The sequence below is a fragment of the Aulonocara stuartgranti genome (assembly GCF_965226115.1).
Source record: "Aulonocara stuartgranti genome assembly, chromosome: 7".
Lineage (NCBI taxonomy): Eukaryota > Metazoa > Chordata > Actinopteri > Cichliformes > Cichlidae > Aulonocara > Aulonocara stuartgranti.
This window is the reverse complement of record NC_138945.1, coordinates 14640210-14656281: the sequence shown is the minus strand read 5'-3', so window position 1 is coordinate 14656281 and position 16072 is coordinate 14640210. Positions and strand designations below refer to the sequence as shown.

General features: G+C 38.4%; 1 protein-coding gene across 3 annotated transcripts in view; it reads right to left on the bottom strand.

The window, feature by feature from the left end:
- pde8b (phosphodiesterase 8B) overlaps positions 1-16072 on the bottom strand; it is a 51143-nt gene that overhangs the window by 11180 nt on the left and 23891 nt on the right. For all 3 annotated transcript variants that reach the window (XM_082542022.1, XM_082542021.1, XM_082542023.1), the window contains 17 exons: positions 14982-15172; positions 13443-13502; positions 12387-12444; positions 12014-12102; positions 11804-11882; positions 11229-11369; positions 11053-11141; positions 10918-10972; positions 7119-7170; positions 6004-6081; positions 5236-5312; positions 4477-4641; positions 2968-3013; positions 2113-2242; positions 1732-1930; positions 832-1049; positions 563-701 (listed from right to left, as the gene is read on the bottom strand). In XM_082542022.1, the coding sequence (XP_082398148.1) occupies positions 563-701; positions 832-1049; positions 1732-1930; positions 2113-2242; positions 2968-3013; positions 4477-4641; positions 5236-5312; positions 6004-6081; positions 7119-7170; positions 10918-10972; positions 11053-11141; positions 11229-11369; positions 11804-11882; positions 12014-12102; positions 12387-12444; positions 13443-13502; positions 14982-15172 (1866 nt within the window). The remainder of the gene's footprint in view (positions 1-562; positions 702-831; positions 1050-1731; positions 1931-2112; positions 2243-2967; positions 3014-4476; positions 4642-5235; positions 5313-6003; positions 6082-7118; positions 7171-10917; positions 10973-11052; positions 11142-11228; positions 11370-11803; positions 11883-12013; positions 12103-12386; positions 12445-13442; positions 13503-14981; positions 15173-16072) is intronic.

The following is a 16072-nucleotide window of genomic DNA, read 5'->3' as shown; positions in this document are numbered from 1 at the left end:
ACATAAGACACACAAACACATATACTGAGACATATAGTCTCATCACATATCTGTTTTGTAACTCTGATTTCTAATAACTTCCTGGAACGTTTCCTGGAAAGAGCTAATGTGGAACCATTTGTATTGTTTGCAAAAAAAAAAAAGAAAAAGAAAAGTAAACCAAACAGGAAGTGTTGCTCTTTTTCTCCCCAGGCCTTCATCCTTCGGCAGACTAAGCAAACTACTGCTGAGCAGTTAATCAAATTTTAATCTCAGTCACAGTTTCCCCCTCCAGTATTCAATGCATGAGGTTTTGGGAGTTTTTGCAGCAAAAGAATGATACAATTAAAACTAATCAAATTTAAAATTGATATTTCATTTCTTGTCCTTCAATAAACACTCCAGTTTCAAAGATTAGAACATTCTGGCTACAATGAGTTCATATTTCAGGCTTTATGGGGTTAACACATATATAATAGTCGAGATAAAACAATTAATTACAACAATTAATAATTCTTTCTTTTAAAAAGTTTATTACATTCAGTATTTTTCCAAAATGTCTCTGAAGCTATCTGACACTTACACTCGTGCTGGTCTCCTCTATGGCAGCCATTGGCTTGTTGATACTATTCACAAATTTGCTGACGTGTTCAAAGTGTCTGGTCATCTCTGTGGCCAGCACCATGTCTATGATGGCCTGTCGCAGCGTTCGGAACTGAGTCCTGTATGCAAAGGGTAAAATAAAATCAGCATCTATTCACATTCTGCATTGTTGCTGCATGCTAATGTAAATCAGCTGTGACTAAGAAGAAAACAAAAAGAAAAAAAAGCAGGTGTGCTGCTTCTACTGACCTGTCGATGTTCTTGAAAATGTTGCTCTTGCTGTCACGGACAGTGAGCTGGAAGGCGAGGGCTGCGTGGTGGCTCTCCAGAACGGCCGTGTCATTGTAGAGTATGGCCAGTTCACTACCTGCATTACACAAGAAGGAGTTGGTCCTGCCTGGGTGGTCCACATCGTGGACTGCTGCTGCTATCAGTGCTGCCACCTCATCCAGCTGGTCCAGACTGCTCTGAAGAAAACAGTGGAAACAAAAGGCCACATCAGTACTGGACTGCTCTGCATATATGGATGCAAGAACTTGCTGGAATAGGTCCTGGCATCTCTGTTTAGATTGCTCCCCTCGTGTTCCAAAGCCAGTAGCAGAAAATGATGGATGGATGGATTTTATTTAATCTTCATAATGAATACTATATCTGTATTGCACGATGCTATATGAGGCTTTTTTCAGTTGCAATTGCAAATAAAATAAAAAAGTGAATTTAAATCCATCCACCATCATTTTCTGCTGCTTATCTGGTTTTAGAACACAAGGGGTGCCGTGAACAGAGACGCCCAGTCCTATTCCAGTTAATCTGTATGTGTATCCCAGCTTTTTTGGAATTGGGATTGTACAATGAATCGTATTCAGATCTTTTGCTTGTGTTCCTTTTAATAAATGCTGGTATGCAAACATATCTAGAGTTTTTTTTAAATAATCTGCACAAGCAAACAACATCTTCTATCAACAGTATCATTACATTTTTTTGTTATTAGCATAACATGTTTTTTTGGGTATATTTTTGGTATATTTTCCTTAATAAACCAAAATATACAATTCATTAAATGTGTATATATTATTTAGTATCTCCTGTTTTAGATTTATCATTCTCATGTGCCGCTCACTCAGTTTATATGTGTGCTTTTCTTCTAACCTTGACTCTCTCTTTGCGTAGGAAGTAGGCTGTAGCGTGCAGCACATCTGCAGCGTGTGTGGAATTGTGGTAGGAGTTAGAGGAGTGGTAGCTGGCCTCAATGAGCTGCAGCCAGGAGCGCAGTGTAGCCTCCGAGCAGTTTAAGAACTCACACACTCCAAAACTTGTGCAAATCTTCAGGCCTAGGTATGTCAGTGGTCTGCAGGGGATCACACAAAGGACTGGATGAATATGCGTGGAACAGGTTAAAGTAAGAAAAATGCAGCAAAACAGATCACTACTGGATAACGAAATGAATTGAAGCCAATAAGCATACGTAGCTTTTTCGAATCCAAGGAATTTGATATTGTTTGGACTCTCTGGATTAAATCATCTTTGTACCTTTTGTGTGTAGCTGCCTCCAGCTCCAGGATGTTGAATTCCCAGCACTCCTCATCATTCAGCATCTCAGCGATGTTTGGAGGAACATCATTCAAAGTGACTGGGATAGCCAGCTGGCTCTGACTCATGTCTAATAGACACACACACATAAAAATGTCACCATAAAAAGACCAACGAACTATTGTACCTGTGTTGGCTCTGTAATATTTATACCAATAGTTGTTCTGAAAATGTAAAGACTGTGGTAGCAATACAGTGTGCAATAAAATTATTTAGAGAAGTGAAGGAGCACCGGTGGTGTTGCAGTTACACTTACAAAGACACAGCTTTCAACATAATGACAAATTAGACCATATCTCAGAAAATTGACTCTTGCTTTGGGTCATCTCTCAGTTAAGTGCTCTTGTGACTGTAGTCATTATAATGGGGTTATGTAATAAACTGAGATGGAAAAATACACACTCTACAATGTTACAAGAACATTGCGACTCTTTCATCCTGCCAACAACAACTTCAAACTTAATATTTATTCAAGAGATTCCATCAAGACAACAGACCACATTCAACACCCAAAAGGCAACACCCAAACATATCTCTAGTCCCACATGTTTTTAACCTAATGCTTCATTAACAGCTAGCTACTATGAAGTTATTGCCCCGGTGTTGCCAATATATTTATACATACATTGAAATATTTACATAATGCACAGGATTATTGTGCAATATATATTGATTTTTCACCCCCTTGTTGTGGATATTCACTCATGAAAACACACCAGTGTGCAATAGTACCCACTGTATTCCTCTGTTTCTTTTTCTTTGTTGCCATTGATATTACAGTGCATTAAAACTTACTTTTGCAGAAAACATATTCATTCCCAGAGAGTCTGCGCAACCCATCCTGGAGGGGAAAAAAATGAAGAAAATGATTTTTTGAAAATGATTTTGTTTCTTGAGACAGACAGTGAGCCTATTATTCTTAACATCTGACTATTCCATTAGAACCCCAAAACAAAGAATGTGGCAGCCTTGCTCAATATTTCAACTTGCACACACAGTGCAACAAACTGGAGTGAAAGATGCATTTATTGGGGAGAGTTGGTGGATTAACTAAGCATCAAAATAAACCCAACATGGAAGACAAGAAAACTGCCGTTCTCTAACTGACCACTCGAGTCTGCTTCCAAAAGTGAGCCACTCCCCACAGAGATGGTGAAACAAGTAAAACTTCCAAGGAGAGAAAGCTTTTTAAAACTTTATTTTGCAGAGTTTCTTTTGTAGTTGTGCCTCTGTATACCATTAAAAGTGTGTTTCAATTATTGTAATTCAGTGCAGCGCTTTAACCAATGGAGTTTAAAAGTACTGCATTAACTGTTTAGTTTAGATATTTTTATATACAGTACCCCATCATCAGAAAGGCACTTTCTGAAGCTGATTTTGAGTGTTGAACTTGCATTTGGTGTCTTTGCACTGGAACTCTTAACTATAAGGTCCACAGAGATATTGATGCAAGTGAAGGAGGCCATAATTAAGCAGTGGAACTAAAATAAACCCATCAGAGAGATTTTGATGTGGCCAAATCAACAATCTGGTATATTTTTTAAAAGAATGAATGCACAGCAACACTGAAAGACAACTAAAGGGGATAATTAAAGAATTATGCTCTTGGTTAAGACAAACCTCTTGACAAGAAGACTTTTGTCAAGACTCAAAGTCTTTAAGCAAGAGACGCCTTCATAAACGGACATACAGTGTTTACAACAAGGTGCAAACCATTGGTTACTTTCAAGAACATGAAGGCCAGATAAGACTTTGTCAGAAAGAGCCTGTTTTGAAAAAACTTCTTTGGAGAGATGAATACAAGATGAGCCTGAAGGATGAGCCTGAACCATAACAATAGGAGGAGAAAAGTAGAGCTGGTATCTCCTTTACCATCACATTGTCACTGAATTGATGTACTTTTGGTAGTTACTAGAAAACACAGCAGATCTATACTGCGGAGAAAAATCATACATTAAACAATTTGACTGATAGACTGCATCAGCGGTCTATAATATTGCTGCTGGAACCTAAAACTTGCTTTCAAAACAGAAATGTATGCGTGCAGTGACTCACCTCATAGTTGGGCTTATTCAACAAATTCAAATTAAATAAAAACTGTTGGCAGTACAAAAACACAAGCGTGATTGCTGAAGGCAAACATTTCTCGGCTGAATGAAAATACCTTTTTATATTTTATATGCATGAGGTAACAGTTTTACACTGTGATTAAAAACAGCCTGTTTCTTATGTCTCCTTATAAAGTGTTTCAGGCATCTCAACTTACGAACCAATGTTTAAGTACGTATACTAACTAATTCTTACACTCATAAGCCCGCCAACCAGGTCGCTTGTGTGTGGGTCATCTTCTTTGGAGGCAAGCTGAGGGGAGTAGAGCTCAGTGGTCCTCAGGATCTCCAACACACGGTCCAGAGCTTCGGCTACCGTTACTGGACTGCTCTCCTGAGCTGCATTGATGATGTTTATTACCTGGGAATGAGGGAAAAGAGTAGCCAGTTAGCAGTTAGCACTTCCTGTTATTGCTGTGAAAGGTGGTCCCTCAAGCTACTAAATGCTTGATATGTTAGATATTATAAATGTGTCCAAACACTTCCAGTTTGTTCCTGAGTTACTTGGACAACAGCCACAACAGTGAAAAACATTATGAAGTCACAATAAAGCTGACTTTGGAAATAAAATGCCACTATTTTACTTTTTCACAAACGGATGTTTCATTTTATTTGTGTACAATGCTGTCATCAAAAGAGTATGAAATTTAAAGAGTTATAACCAAGAAAAAAAAGTGTTTTCGGAGCTTCAGTGACCTTTAACAGGTTAATTCTTCTAAGTTCTTTGTTGAGTCATTGTGACTTCTTGTAATGAAAAAAACCCCCCCAAAACAGATGGATGAACGTACATGCTGAGGGCTGGACAGACAACCCACAAACATATTGTCTCTGGCATCGAAGGATAAAAACACAGTGCAAGTTGTGACTTCTGGTCATTTTTACATAGCATTTGCTTTGGTACATTTAAGGTTTATTTTACTGTAAATGATTAACTCCACTGCTTAAAGCAGCATACCTTTGTTATTGGAGCCTCAATGGTCATAGAATGAATCCTGGCCACAGAAGAGTATCTTCGATTTTGTAAACTGGGAGCTGCAATGTAGAAAACATTATGGTATTGGTATTGTGATCACTATATTATGGCTTGTGGATTATCAGTAATAATAACACGATTTTGGCTTTCATCAAAATGCTCATGAATGAAAGAGATAAAAAAAGAGCAAGAGAAAATATTTTGAGGGTGAGCAGAGGAGAAGCAGCATGCAGCTGAGATAACTTAAAATAGCAGCTGCGTCAAAGTGAGTGGAAGAGGGAGGTATGCATGTTATCAGCCCTCAACATCTCTCTGTACGATCTCTTTAGTTCAAGCACCTACCATAACACAGTCAGACTCACTCTCTCATTCGCTATCTCCAATCATTCCTTCATTCTTTCTTTACCCACTCCTATTTTGTGTTCTCCTTTGCTTTATTCACATTTTTTTATTATGTTCAATCTACTACGGTTGTTTTGTGTTCAAACATCTTCTTCAGATATTTGGCTGTAGACCATGGCTCCCGTTACATTGTGTTGTTTAGTTAGCGCTCCACACTTGCCGTACATCAGGATTGGGGCCTGTTTTGTTTATCTTCTCCTCATTATAATCTTAACTGTTATCAGCTTTAGCCAAGCCAATTGAAAATATGTTTAGATGTCTGGTTGTGCTTTTGGAGTGGCGCAAACTAGAGTTGTACCAATTTAAACAGAGGCTCAAAAACGTAAAACACATTTTAAATATCCTTACCGTCACTACTACGGGAGCTCACCGATCGGTCGTCCATCGAATCTTTTCTTCTGTCTCGGTGTCGTAGAGAATAGCACTCTGCGGATGGAAGTAATGCATGTAATACGATCAAGTAATTTCATCTTTGAGAATAATAACAAACGTGGACTTGTTTACTTTGGTGACCCCCTTACAATATCCACTGACATTTAAAGAGAGCATGGATAGGACAGCGGAATTTAACAAAGTAGATTTACTCAAGGACTTAGCTCGAGTACAGTTTTAATGTACTTGTAGCTTGTTTAAAGTTCACTGTTATTCAGCATTCTGCTTCAACTCCATTGCATTTACAGTGTTTTACTTTATACTCCATCACATTTATTTTAAAGCTAAAGCTACGTAACAGTCTGCAGTCTTAAATACTGGAAATAAGGTTACCCAGCAGTTAATAAGTCATCTACATGTGCAACATTAAAATGAAATACACATTAATGAACCAAAAATGATTAAACCAACAGTGTCATTTATATATTCTGCATAGATAATACTTTTGCTTTAGCTGCTTGATTTGATTTAATTTAATTTAATACACTTAACAGCCACTTTACTAGATACACTTTACTAGTACTGGGTAGGATCCCCTTTTTCCTTCAGAACTGCTTTAATTCTTTGTGACAAAGATTCGACAAGGTGCAGAAAACAGTCCTCAAAAATTCTGCTCCACATGCATTTGCTTTATGTTTGTTGGCTACACATCCATGATGTAAAACGGTTGGTTACAGAACACCTTTGGGATGCGGTGAAACGGGAGTTCTCTATCATATCGAGACTATCTCTCCACTCAGAATATGTGACATTCTCTCACTCAGAGAACCAAGGTTACAATGCCTTATGCATTTGAGTACAGCCCGCTGTCATATTCAAGAAACCAGTTTGAGATGATCCATCCTATTTTCTCATTGTCAGACCATTGTGGATGAACTCTATAATTTACCTTCTCCAAATGGAGCCTATCCGAAAATAATTCCATATCATTCTATATTTATCTATTAGTTCTACTTGCGAGAACCATAAAATACACCTCTGCAATTAAGAGATAAAGGAACTGTGAAAGAAAAAAAAATGTTGTAAGATACCTGAGTGAGAATTTTCCCCGCTGTATCTCTCCTCCTTGTTGAACTTGTGGAGCTGGTGGACAGAGAGCAAGAGATGATTAAAATTTAGGTGTGCACTGTGGATATGCATTTACTGTGATGGATATAATCAGACGCATTTGGGGCTAAAGCAAAATGCTGGATTTATTTTAACATTCTGTATATTTTAAGAATTTGTTCCAATCTTATTTCAGCCTTCTGTATCATTGTTAAGATATAGCAGTCTATAAAAATTATTGATTTAGGCAAAGGAACTGCAAGGAATATACAGGTTTGTATTACTATAACAGAGCATTGTGAATACAACCTATGTATGACTGGAGAATTCAGTATGACTATGAATACAGTATTAAAGTCGTTAAGTAAGTAAAGTGGATAGCCTGCAAAGTGATCCAGTGTGTTACCAACGTGTTTGATCAGAATGGATTTATGTAGTATAAAAATGGCATATCATAAAATGTATGTCTGCAGGACAAGATCTTAATAAATATAAACCCACCCTGTCTCTGTATCAGTGACATAGCACTTCTTAATTCAAAGACTAAAAACTAGTAACTACTTAGCATGTTAACACACACTATAGGCTCAAGCGCAGTGACACTAGCAGTATGCTAATTGCGTTTGATTCTTTATATAGTGATATTTATACAATTCTTATGAGTCAAGCTAATGGTAACATACATTTCAATGCACTAAATCATAGATTCATTTATTTTTTAAAAAGTTAAGAAATTTGTGTTTGGTGGATTATGTCTTTATTGTAAGCGTGCTTCTTGGGAATAAATTTTATTTCCTTGTAAGTAAAACACATCTGTGGGTGGAGCAACAGAGTTGATTACGTGGGTTGTGCCCATTAAGAACTTGCAAAATGTCCTCTGCCAATGCTAAGCAGCTTATTCTGTTATTTTCTTTTTTGTGCTAAGGTCACGTGTGGGAGTTCCCTGCTCATGCCCTGAAGCTCTTGGTACACGGTTTTCATGCTGATGTTAAAGGAGTCTGAAGTCTGCACACCGATGGAAAACTTTTTTTCGCTGTGCACTTCTTTGCACTCAGCAACTTTACATGGTCTGCTACTTTGTGGCTCAGGTGCTGTGGTTCCCAAATGTTTCCACTTTGCAATAATGTCTCTTAAGGTTGATTATGGAATATCTAGGAAGGAAGGAATTTCAAGAACTGACCCAGTACCATTGTCACATTCTATTACAGTAACTACTACACGTGATTCAGTGAACCTTTTAGAATGCCCCATTCTTTCACAAATGTTTGGAAAGGCATAACTCATGGCTATGAGCTTTTGTGTATTTCAAATCAAATCAAATCAAATCACTTTTATTGTCACATCACATGTGCAGGCACACTGGCACAGCACATGCGAGTGAAATTCTTGTGTGCGAGCCCCACAAGCAACAGAGATGTGCAAACACAACAACACAAACGAGCAAAATACAAGAAACTTGTTTGCTGTGTCTGCCTCTCTCTCAATATATATGTGTGTTTGCATGCATATATTTAATACAGCATATTTATATAGGTAACAATTTGCATGGTACATCCTGTTAGTCACACTCAGGTTCTTCGGATGGGTAGAGCCTCTAATCAGGTTAAGAAGATTTTCCTTACCCAGTGACTCACTGCACCTATGCAGCTTGCTGACAGCGCAACCTGCATGTTTATGCAATCATTTATGCATGTATACAAACACTGTCTATAACTGTAAATCATTTTTACATATTTAGGAACGTGTAATTTCGCTATGGAGCAATGAAAACTATCCCTTGAACACTTCAGCTACATGTCATTTTTAAAATCCATTTCAATCTCATAGAATTGGCTAGTTGGTCTTTCTTTATACCCCCTTTGCTTAAAGTTTTAAGCAAAGGGGGTATAAAGTATTAGGCATTGAGTGTGTCTCATACTGAGTAAATAGGATTAAGACAGTGTAAACATGTCTAATGACATGCAAAGTTTCCAGATTTAACTGGCTACAATTTAATGTTCTTCTTGGGTTGCAAAGCACAAACAGACATCTAAACATCTTTTAAATTGGCTTGGCTAAAGCTTGTAATAGTTGAGATTATAATGAGGGGAAAGACAAACAAAACTGACCCAAAACCTGCTGTAAGTCTGGAGTGCTAACTAAACAACACAATGAAACGGAAACCATGGTCTACAGCCAAACATCTGGGTGGGAAAAGATGAGGAGTAATGTGGGGCTTTAAGTGCTCAGAGGAAAAGATCTTAAGCGGGTATCCAATGTCACATAAATGGTATCCTGAAATGGCCTTTGTGGCCTTGGGTTGTCAAATAGATATTCTCAGTGAAGATGTACTACATGCCTCGGGTCATGATTTAGTTCTAGAGAGCCATCAAATGCTAAAACTTTGTTGCTTCTTTGCATCAATTCTCTATGGTAATTTGTGGTAAAAAATGAATAAAATCTAGAAATGACACTGTGATAATACCATCCAGTTTGACACTGCACATCTTAGGTTGTGGGGGATGACTAGAATCGGATCAGTCGCTGCCATGCCTAAGGATTCCCAGCCCCGACAAGCAGGAATGAGTGCCATTTGGCTTTGGCAGTCAAATGTCAGTGGCTGACTCACCTTATGCACACACGATGAAAGAGAGCAATGAGCTAAACCTAGTGCCTGTGCAGCTTTGCCCAGGGTATAAATAGCCTTGGTGCCTGGCTGCTCGCCTTCCTTAGGCCTTAGTGGGAGATCCTGGTGCTTAGCTGTAGCTTAGCATAGTATGACGTTATTGGCTGGGAACCCAGCTGAGCGTAGCGGCACCTGCTTCAGAGTAGCTGTGCATGGTGCTCAATAGTGCTGGAAGCCTGTGAGCCCACATGTTTTGTTGAGGTATTGAAGTAAATCTGACACTTTAGCCTACAGATCATTTGACGCATTTATATAGATGTAACTGCCAGCAGAGTTTGCAATCAGTGACTAAGTGCAGTTTGGACTCAGTGGTATATTTCATCACCAGACTTGATTGGGCCAAAAAGCACTGCAGCATTAGCGCTGCTGATAGTTTGACATTTGTTTAAGCTCCACAACACAAATAATATTTTGTAGCTGCCCGTTTTCTTCTTCTTCTTCTTCTTCTTCTTCTTTTTTCAACTACAAGCACCTGCACGTAGGAGCTGAATATTTTTCATTTAGGGATGGGTAATAACCAAACACAAGAATATGATTTTTTTTTCAACAATATGACTTTGTTGTTGAAATTGTTCTTGTCTCCTCACCCCCAACTTGGTTGCGGCAGATAGCTGCCACTTTCTGAGTCTGGTTCTGTTGGGAGGTTTCTTCCTGTTACAAGGGAGTTTTTCTTCCCACTGTTGCCAATTGCTTGCTCATAGGTGGTTGTTATTGTGATTTGGCACTACATAAATATATTAGAACCGAATCATTTAAAGATGTGGCTATAGCAAAACCCAACCAAAACCCCAAGTAAGCAAAGAAAGAGAGTCCCACATTAGAATCCTTAAGTACCTGAATGAGTAAATATTTGATTAAAACCTTTAACTTCTAGTTGTTATTGCCGAAGCTCCTGTTTCACTCCTTGTATAATGACCTCTCCTTTGCCAAGGTTTGTACAATTAGCTTCTACACTAGGTACAGTATTATTAAAGAATTAGCCATGCCTCACTCATACTAAAATTCAGATTGGTATTTCTTTTTTGCAGTGTTAGTGACAAACTGATGGAAATGATTGTCCCTGCCTTGGGTGGAAGGAAACTTTTCAGAGTAAACGATCAGATGATCATTTCACCAACCTGATTGTTGTTGTCAATATGCGGTCTCTTGATGGCTACAAAATGTCGAATTTTCCTGTGGGAAGAGGACAGGAATCAGAGATTTCTTTCTAGGAGCTGTACACTAACAACGTTCGCTTGTTTAACTTGGCTTACCCTCCTTGCCCGATGACTGGTGTTATCCTCACATGCTGTTGTATACTGTCCCCTGATTTCTTTCTGGCATAATAAATGCCCTGCCATTCCTTCAGAGACGACAGGCCAGTCAGGGTATGAAATGCTGTCAGATCTCACAGATAGGTTGGATGGAGATGAATGGGTACAGGACTGACCTTTCCTTTTTTGATACAGTTGTTGATGGTGTCCAGCAGATCAGCTCTGTTCTTGTCACTCTTGGGAAGTTCAGTCAGTTCTTTCCCGATCAATTCCCCTTTGTGATAGCCCATCATCCGTTCAAATGCTGGATTCACGTACTGTGAAATAACCACAAAACTATTAGATTAAAGGAAAAAGTTGTATATTTTTCTTATTGTCCTCTTATGTCTAAATTTCCCTGATCACCTCTTCCCCATACAGAGGGGGAAAGGATAATCTGTCTATAAGGAGGTACATGCTGTTTTGCGGTGACTCGACTTCGACTTTTTTATGTAGCACATTGTTGTTAATGTATGTAAAATCTGTAAATGTGATGCTTTGTTGTGTTTCTATTTATTTCACAATTGCCGCGACCAAGACAAAAACTAAGAGAGACACAGTTTATATGTAAAGGTATTAAAGTCATACACAGTTTTTTTGGATTAACTACTTGAGGATGAAAGCCACAGATATTACACAAATACTGACTATCACTAGCTTTGTGATTTAAAGAAAAGCTTTTGCTGCGTTGGAAGGTGTGTAATATGTTTACCTGTATTATGTGGTCCTCACTGGTGATCTCCACAGCTTCTTGGCAGTGCTCCAAGGCAGTGAAGATGGAATTACAAGCCCTGTGGATGAATAAAGCCACCAGACTAAGAATTAGGAAAGTCAGTACCAAAGAACACTTACACAGTATATGTCTGTGCATGTTCACATAATTGCATGATATGATCTATGTGTCTTTGCCCTCCACTTGTACCTGAGTTTGAACTGGCAGCGCACCTCTCCATGCTCCATCTGTATGAGCTCATTATAGCATGCTGACACACTGTTGTTCTCCACAAACCTCTGGAGGCCAAACAAGGTTAAGTGACATTTGAAGGAGAGAAAGGGGGTGGAAAGATTGAATGAGTCAGTAGCAAATCGTATTGAAACCTCCAACGTCATTTTCACACCATTAAAAAACATGGACAATAAGTGCCTCTTTCAAAACTGGCAACACGCTGCTGTTTAAGTGTTTAAAACCTTTAGATGATCAATGAAACGCCTCAAGGAGAAACAAGCATAACACATTGAGGGCTGCATCTGATATAAACAAAGTCACAAGCACAGGCAAAAGTTGTTGGACGTACTCTGCTAAATCCAGCGCAGAGGAGAGGAAGAACAGATGGCTCTTCTTGGTCAGACGGTCTATACAGTGACAGAAAAGAATGATTACCATCTGCAACCACAATCATTTTTCAAAATCATGCTTGGAGTGGTCTGCTCAAACAATGAATGGAAAACTGTGCAGTTTAAACTCTCAAAAGTCAGTCAACTTTTTTTTAATATGAGTGATTGCATCCAAAATGAACAGCACCAATTGAAAATAACAATTGTTTCAATGGAGTTTGCAATGTAAGGTAAAGACTCTACAATAATATAGAGAAAATCCCCAAAATCTGACAACCCCCTATGAGCAAGCACTTGGCAACAGTGGTAAAAAAAACTCCCTTTTAACAGGAAGAAGCCTCCGGCTGAACCAGGCTCAGGGGGGCGGAGCCATCTGCCGTGACTGGGTTGAGGGTGAGGAGACAAGAAGATTTTCAACAGCAAAGTCATATTATTGAAAAAAAAAAAGTTCTTGCATTTGGTTGATACCCATCCTTTTTTAATAGACATTTCTTCTATTTTGAACAAACAATCTTAAAATCAAAAAGTAATACTAAATTATAACATCATCTCGCAACTGAAAATTTGTCTGTTTACCATGTGACTAAAATAAAATCCACCATCCAACCATAACCGTAGACAGGTTGCTGTTGACCTTGCAGATTTTAAGAGAATTATATAAAAATATATGAAAATATTTTGAGGAATAACTTTTTTTTTGGAAAGTGTTGGAATAATCGGTTGATGTGCTGATTTTCAAATTAAAAGTCTAGTTAAAAAATGAACCTGATAGAGTTCATGGTTGCTTAATATGGTTAAAAAAAGTGTAATGCTGTACATGAACCCAACATAGTAAGATAAAATGCCTTTGAAAGACTACCCCATTCAAAGGCATCCATACTAATGGGATACTGTAAACATCTGAAGTTTGTTTTGAAGTTGAGCCTTAAAGACCTTAAAGTCTTATGTGAATAATTTTCTAATTAATTATTAACACAGAATATTAAAATTTACAAAGAAGATTAACTCAGACTTACTTTTGTGGCACAACAGCTAGAATAACTGTGTTTTCAGAGGGCTTTGTGGCACGGATCATCCTGAAAATAACACAAATACAGATACAAAGTCAGCAGGAGTTCAGGAAAAGTGGCTTGGACTCATGTACAGGACAAACATGTGGACAGATTTGGGGGTTGATGTCATTGCCTCAAAAGGAGGACAGAACATTTCTGCGTTTTACACAGAAACACCAAACCAAACATGTACCTCAGAGGATTGGCCACAAAGCCACAAGGCCACTGGCAAAGCGTAAGGGAAAGGGGCCAGGAGGTGGAGGAGGAATGAGTATGCAGTGTTAGAGAATGAAAGCAGGAACAGAAGGAATGGATTATGGAAGAGATCCTCATGGTGGATAAGGACGGGAGGTGGAAAAGGCAAAAAAAAAAAACACATTGAGGAAAGGAGCGAAGGAGGAAACAGGGAGGAGTTGCCAAACTGTGGTATTCTGGAGACAGGGGAGATAAATGGATCTGTTCCTTTACTTGAGGAAATAACGAAGCACTTAAAATAAATCACAAGAAAATATATGGGCACAGCTTTTTACTATAGGCCAATAACTAAAAGGTCTGGAGGAAAACTAAATCAAACACATAAGTAGTAGTCACTTGTCTTGGCTAAAAATAATATGGAATAAAGTTTTTCTTTAAATAGATGCCAAAAAATCGAAGGAACATCCAGCTTCGATTTATTTATTAAAACAAAGAATAAGCTGACTTGAAAACCTGAAAGTCATGTTATTTATGTATCCAGAACACAGGACTACAGGTCGTTCTCAGTAAATAAATAAGTAAATGAATAAACAAATGCACACAACTCTATGAGCAGTAAGGATTTAACATCTGGCACAGGACTGGGAGTGAACGGGATCATTTCGCAGGCGCATATACTTTTGAAAAGCTGCCAGCACAGCCACGGCCACTTTGGACAAATGGGCAAAAAAAGCTTTTTCAGGCTTTTGGCTGATTTCATGTCAGCAAAGTGCAGACTCACTTTAGTGCCTGCTCAACTATGGCTTCCTATAACTTGGGAAGTCAAATATCTTGTACTTCCTTTTGGAGAAAAACTGAATAAAGAAATCTGTAAATATAACTTGGAGCATCAGGTTTCAAGTTGTAGACTTCTGTGTTGCTTTCAGTGAACACCAGATGGCACCAACCAGTTCTTCACAACAGAGTCCCAAAGCTATAGGAGCTTCAGTACTCACTGCTCCTTGCTATAACTTTTGACTGATGTAGTTTGATCTATATATTGCACATGATTACGTGCAAAAAGATGTGGATTTGGTTAAATCATTTCTTTGCTAGTATTTTTTTCTTTTTCAGTTTAAGGAGATGGTTTCCAAACATTAAAGAAGTATCAATATACTCTTAAATATGTAATACAACACCAAATTACTTCCTAAAATGTCTTCTCCCAGCTGCTGGGAGGAAACACTCTCAAAACATTCACTGAAGTGAAAATAGAGAAATTACAGAAAATATAGAACCAGTGACTCTGGTCAGAAAGACTTCACTCACCGGCAAACAGCTTCAGGCTCAAAATAGCGTGAGTGACGTCCATCAATGATTATTATCTCATGGTGCTTGTCTAGGAAACATTCAACAGCAGACTCAGGCGTCCGTGCAATGTTGCACCTGAAACCAGCGCGGTCACAGGCCCACCAGAAGGCATCACTTTGGCTGTCCTCCTTTGCAAACACGAGCAAGACCTGGAGAGAGACAAGGAAATGGGCATGGGGGTAAGAGAGTACTTCTATTGCTGGGATAATTATAAAATAGATATTTCACTTTGTCTACTACTCAGACAGGACACTATTCAGGACAGCAAACCAAGAACATTTTATGTGCCGGTTACATTTTTCACAAGGTTACAGGACAAATGAGGCTACTGACATGTATCAGTGAATAGCAACAGGTACAAATTCTGGCTTAAATTATATCCACTCCTCCCTTTTTGTAGATTAACATAATGCACTGTTTATGGAGTAAGTAAGTAACTGGCTGCATGAAAGAAAAATTAAACAGCCTTATGTTGACGTAATGCAAAATTATTACGCTCAAATCCACCGTTTTAAATCCAAATCACCACTTAATCTACCATGCATATCTTTGGACTGTGGGAAGAAACATGTAGAACATGCAAATGGCAAACAGAGAGGCCCCACCCTAATGAAGAAACCAAAAAGCACGAAATACTGCTCGCATCAGGATCGCTGCCTAATGTTATTCTTACTGGAACCAAAAACAGCTCCTTCCTTTGCCTGTGCTTAAAATGTCAACAAATTTTATGAAATCCAGCCTGGTTGTTTCTTGTCTTTTGCTAAGAACAATCTATATCTTATTATCATTATATTACAAGGCTACGAAACATGACAGTACATAGAGAAACGGCTAAAAAAACAGAAACAATTTATTACCTTCAACATGCATTACTCATAAAATAAGTGTGTTATTGTACCTTTAGGGATAGCCTTAGTGATGGCATGTCATGGGGGCAGTAACCTCTTAAGTCTTACCACTGTACCCTCTTTCAGGGTATTTATAATCTGGTGGTTTGCACACTGCAGGGGCTGGTCTTGGACCTCTGGTGTCAATTTTGTATCTTAATC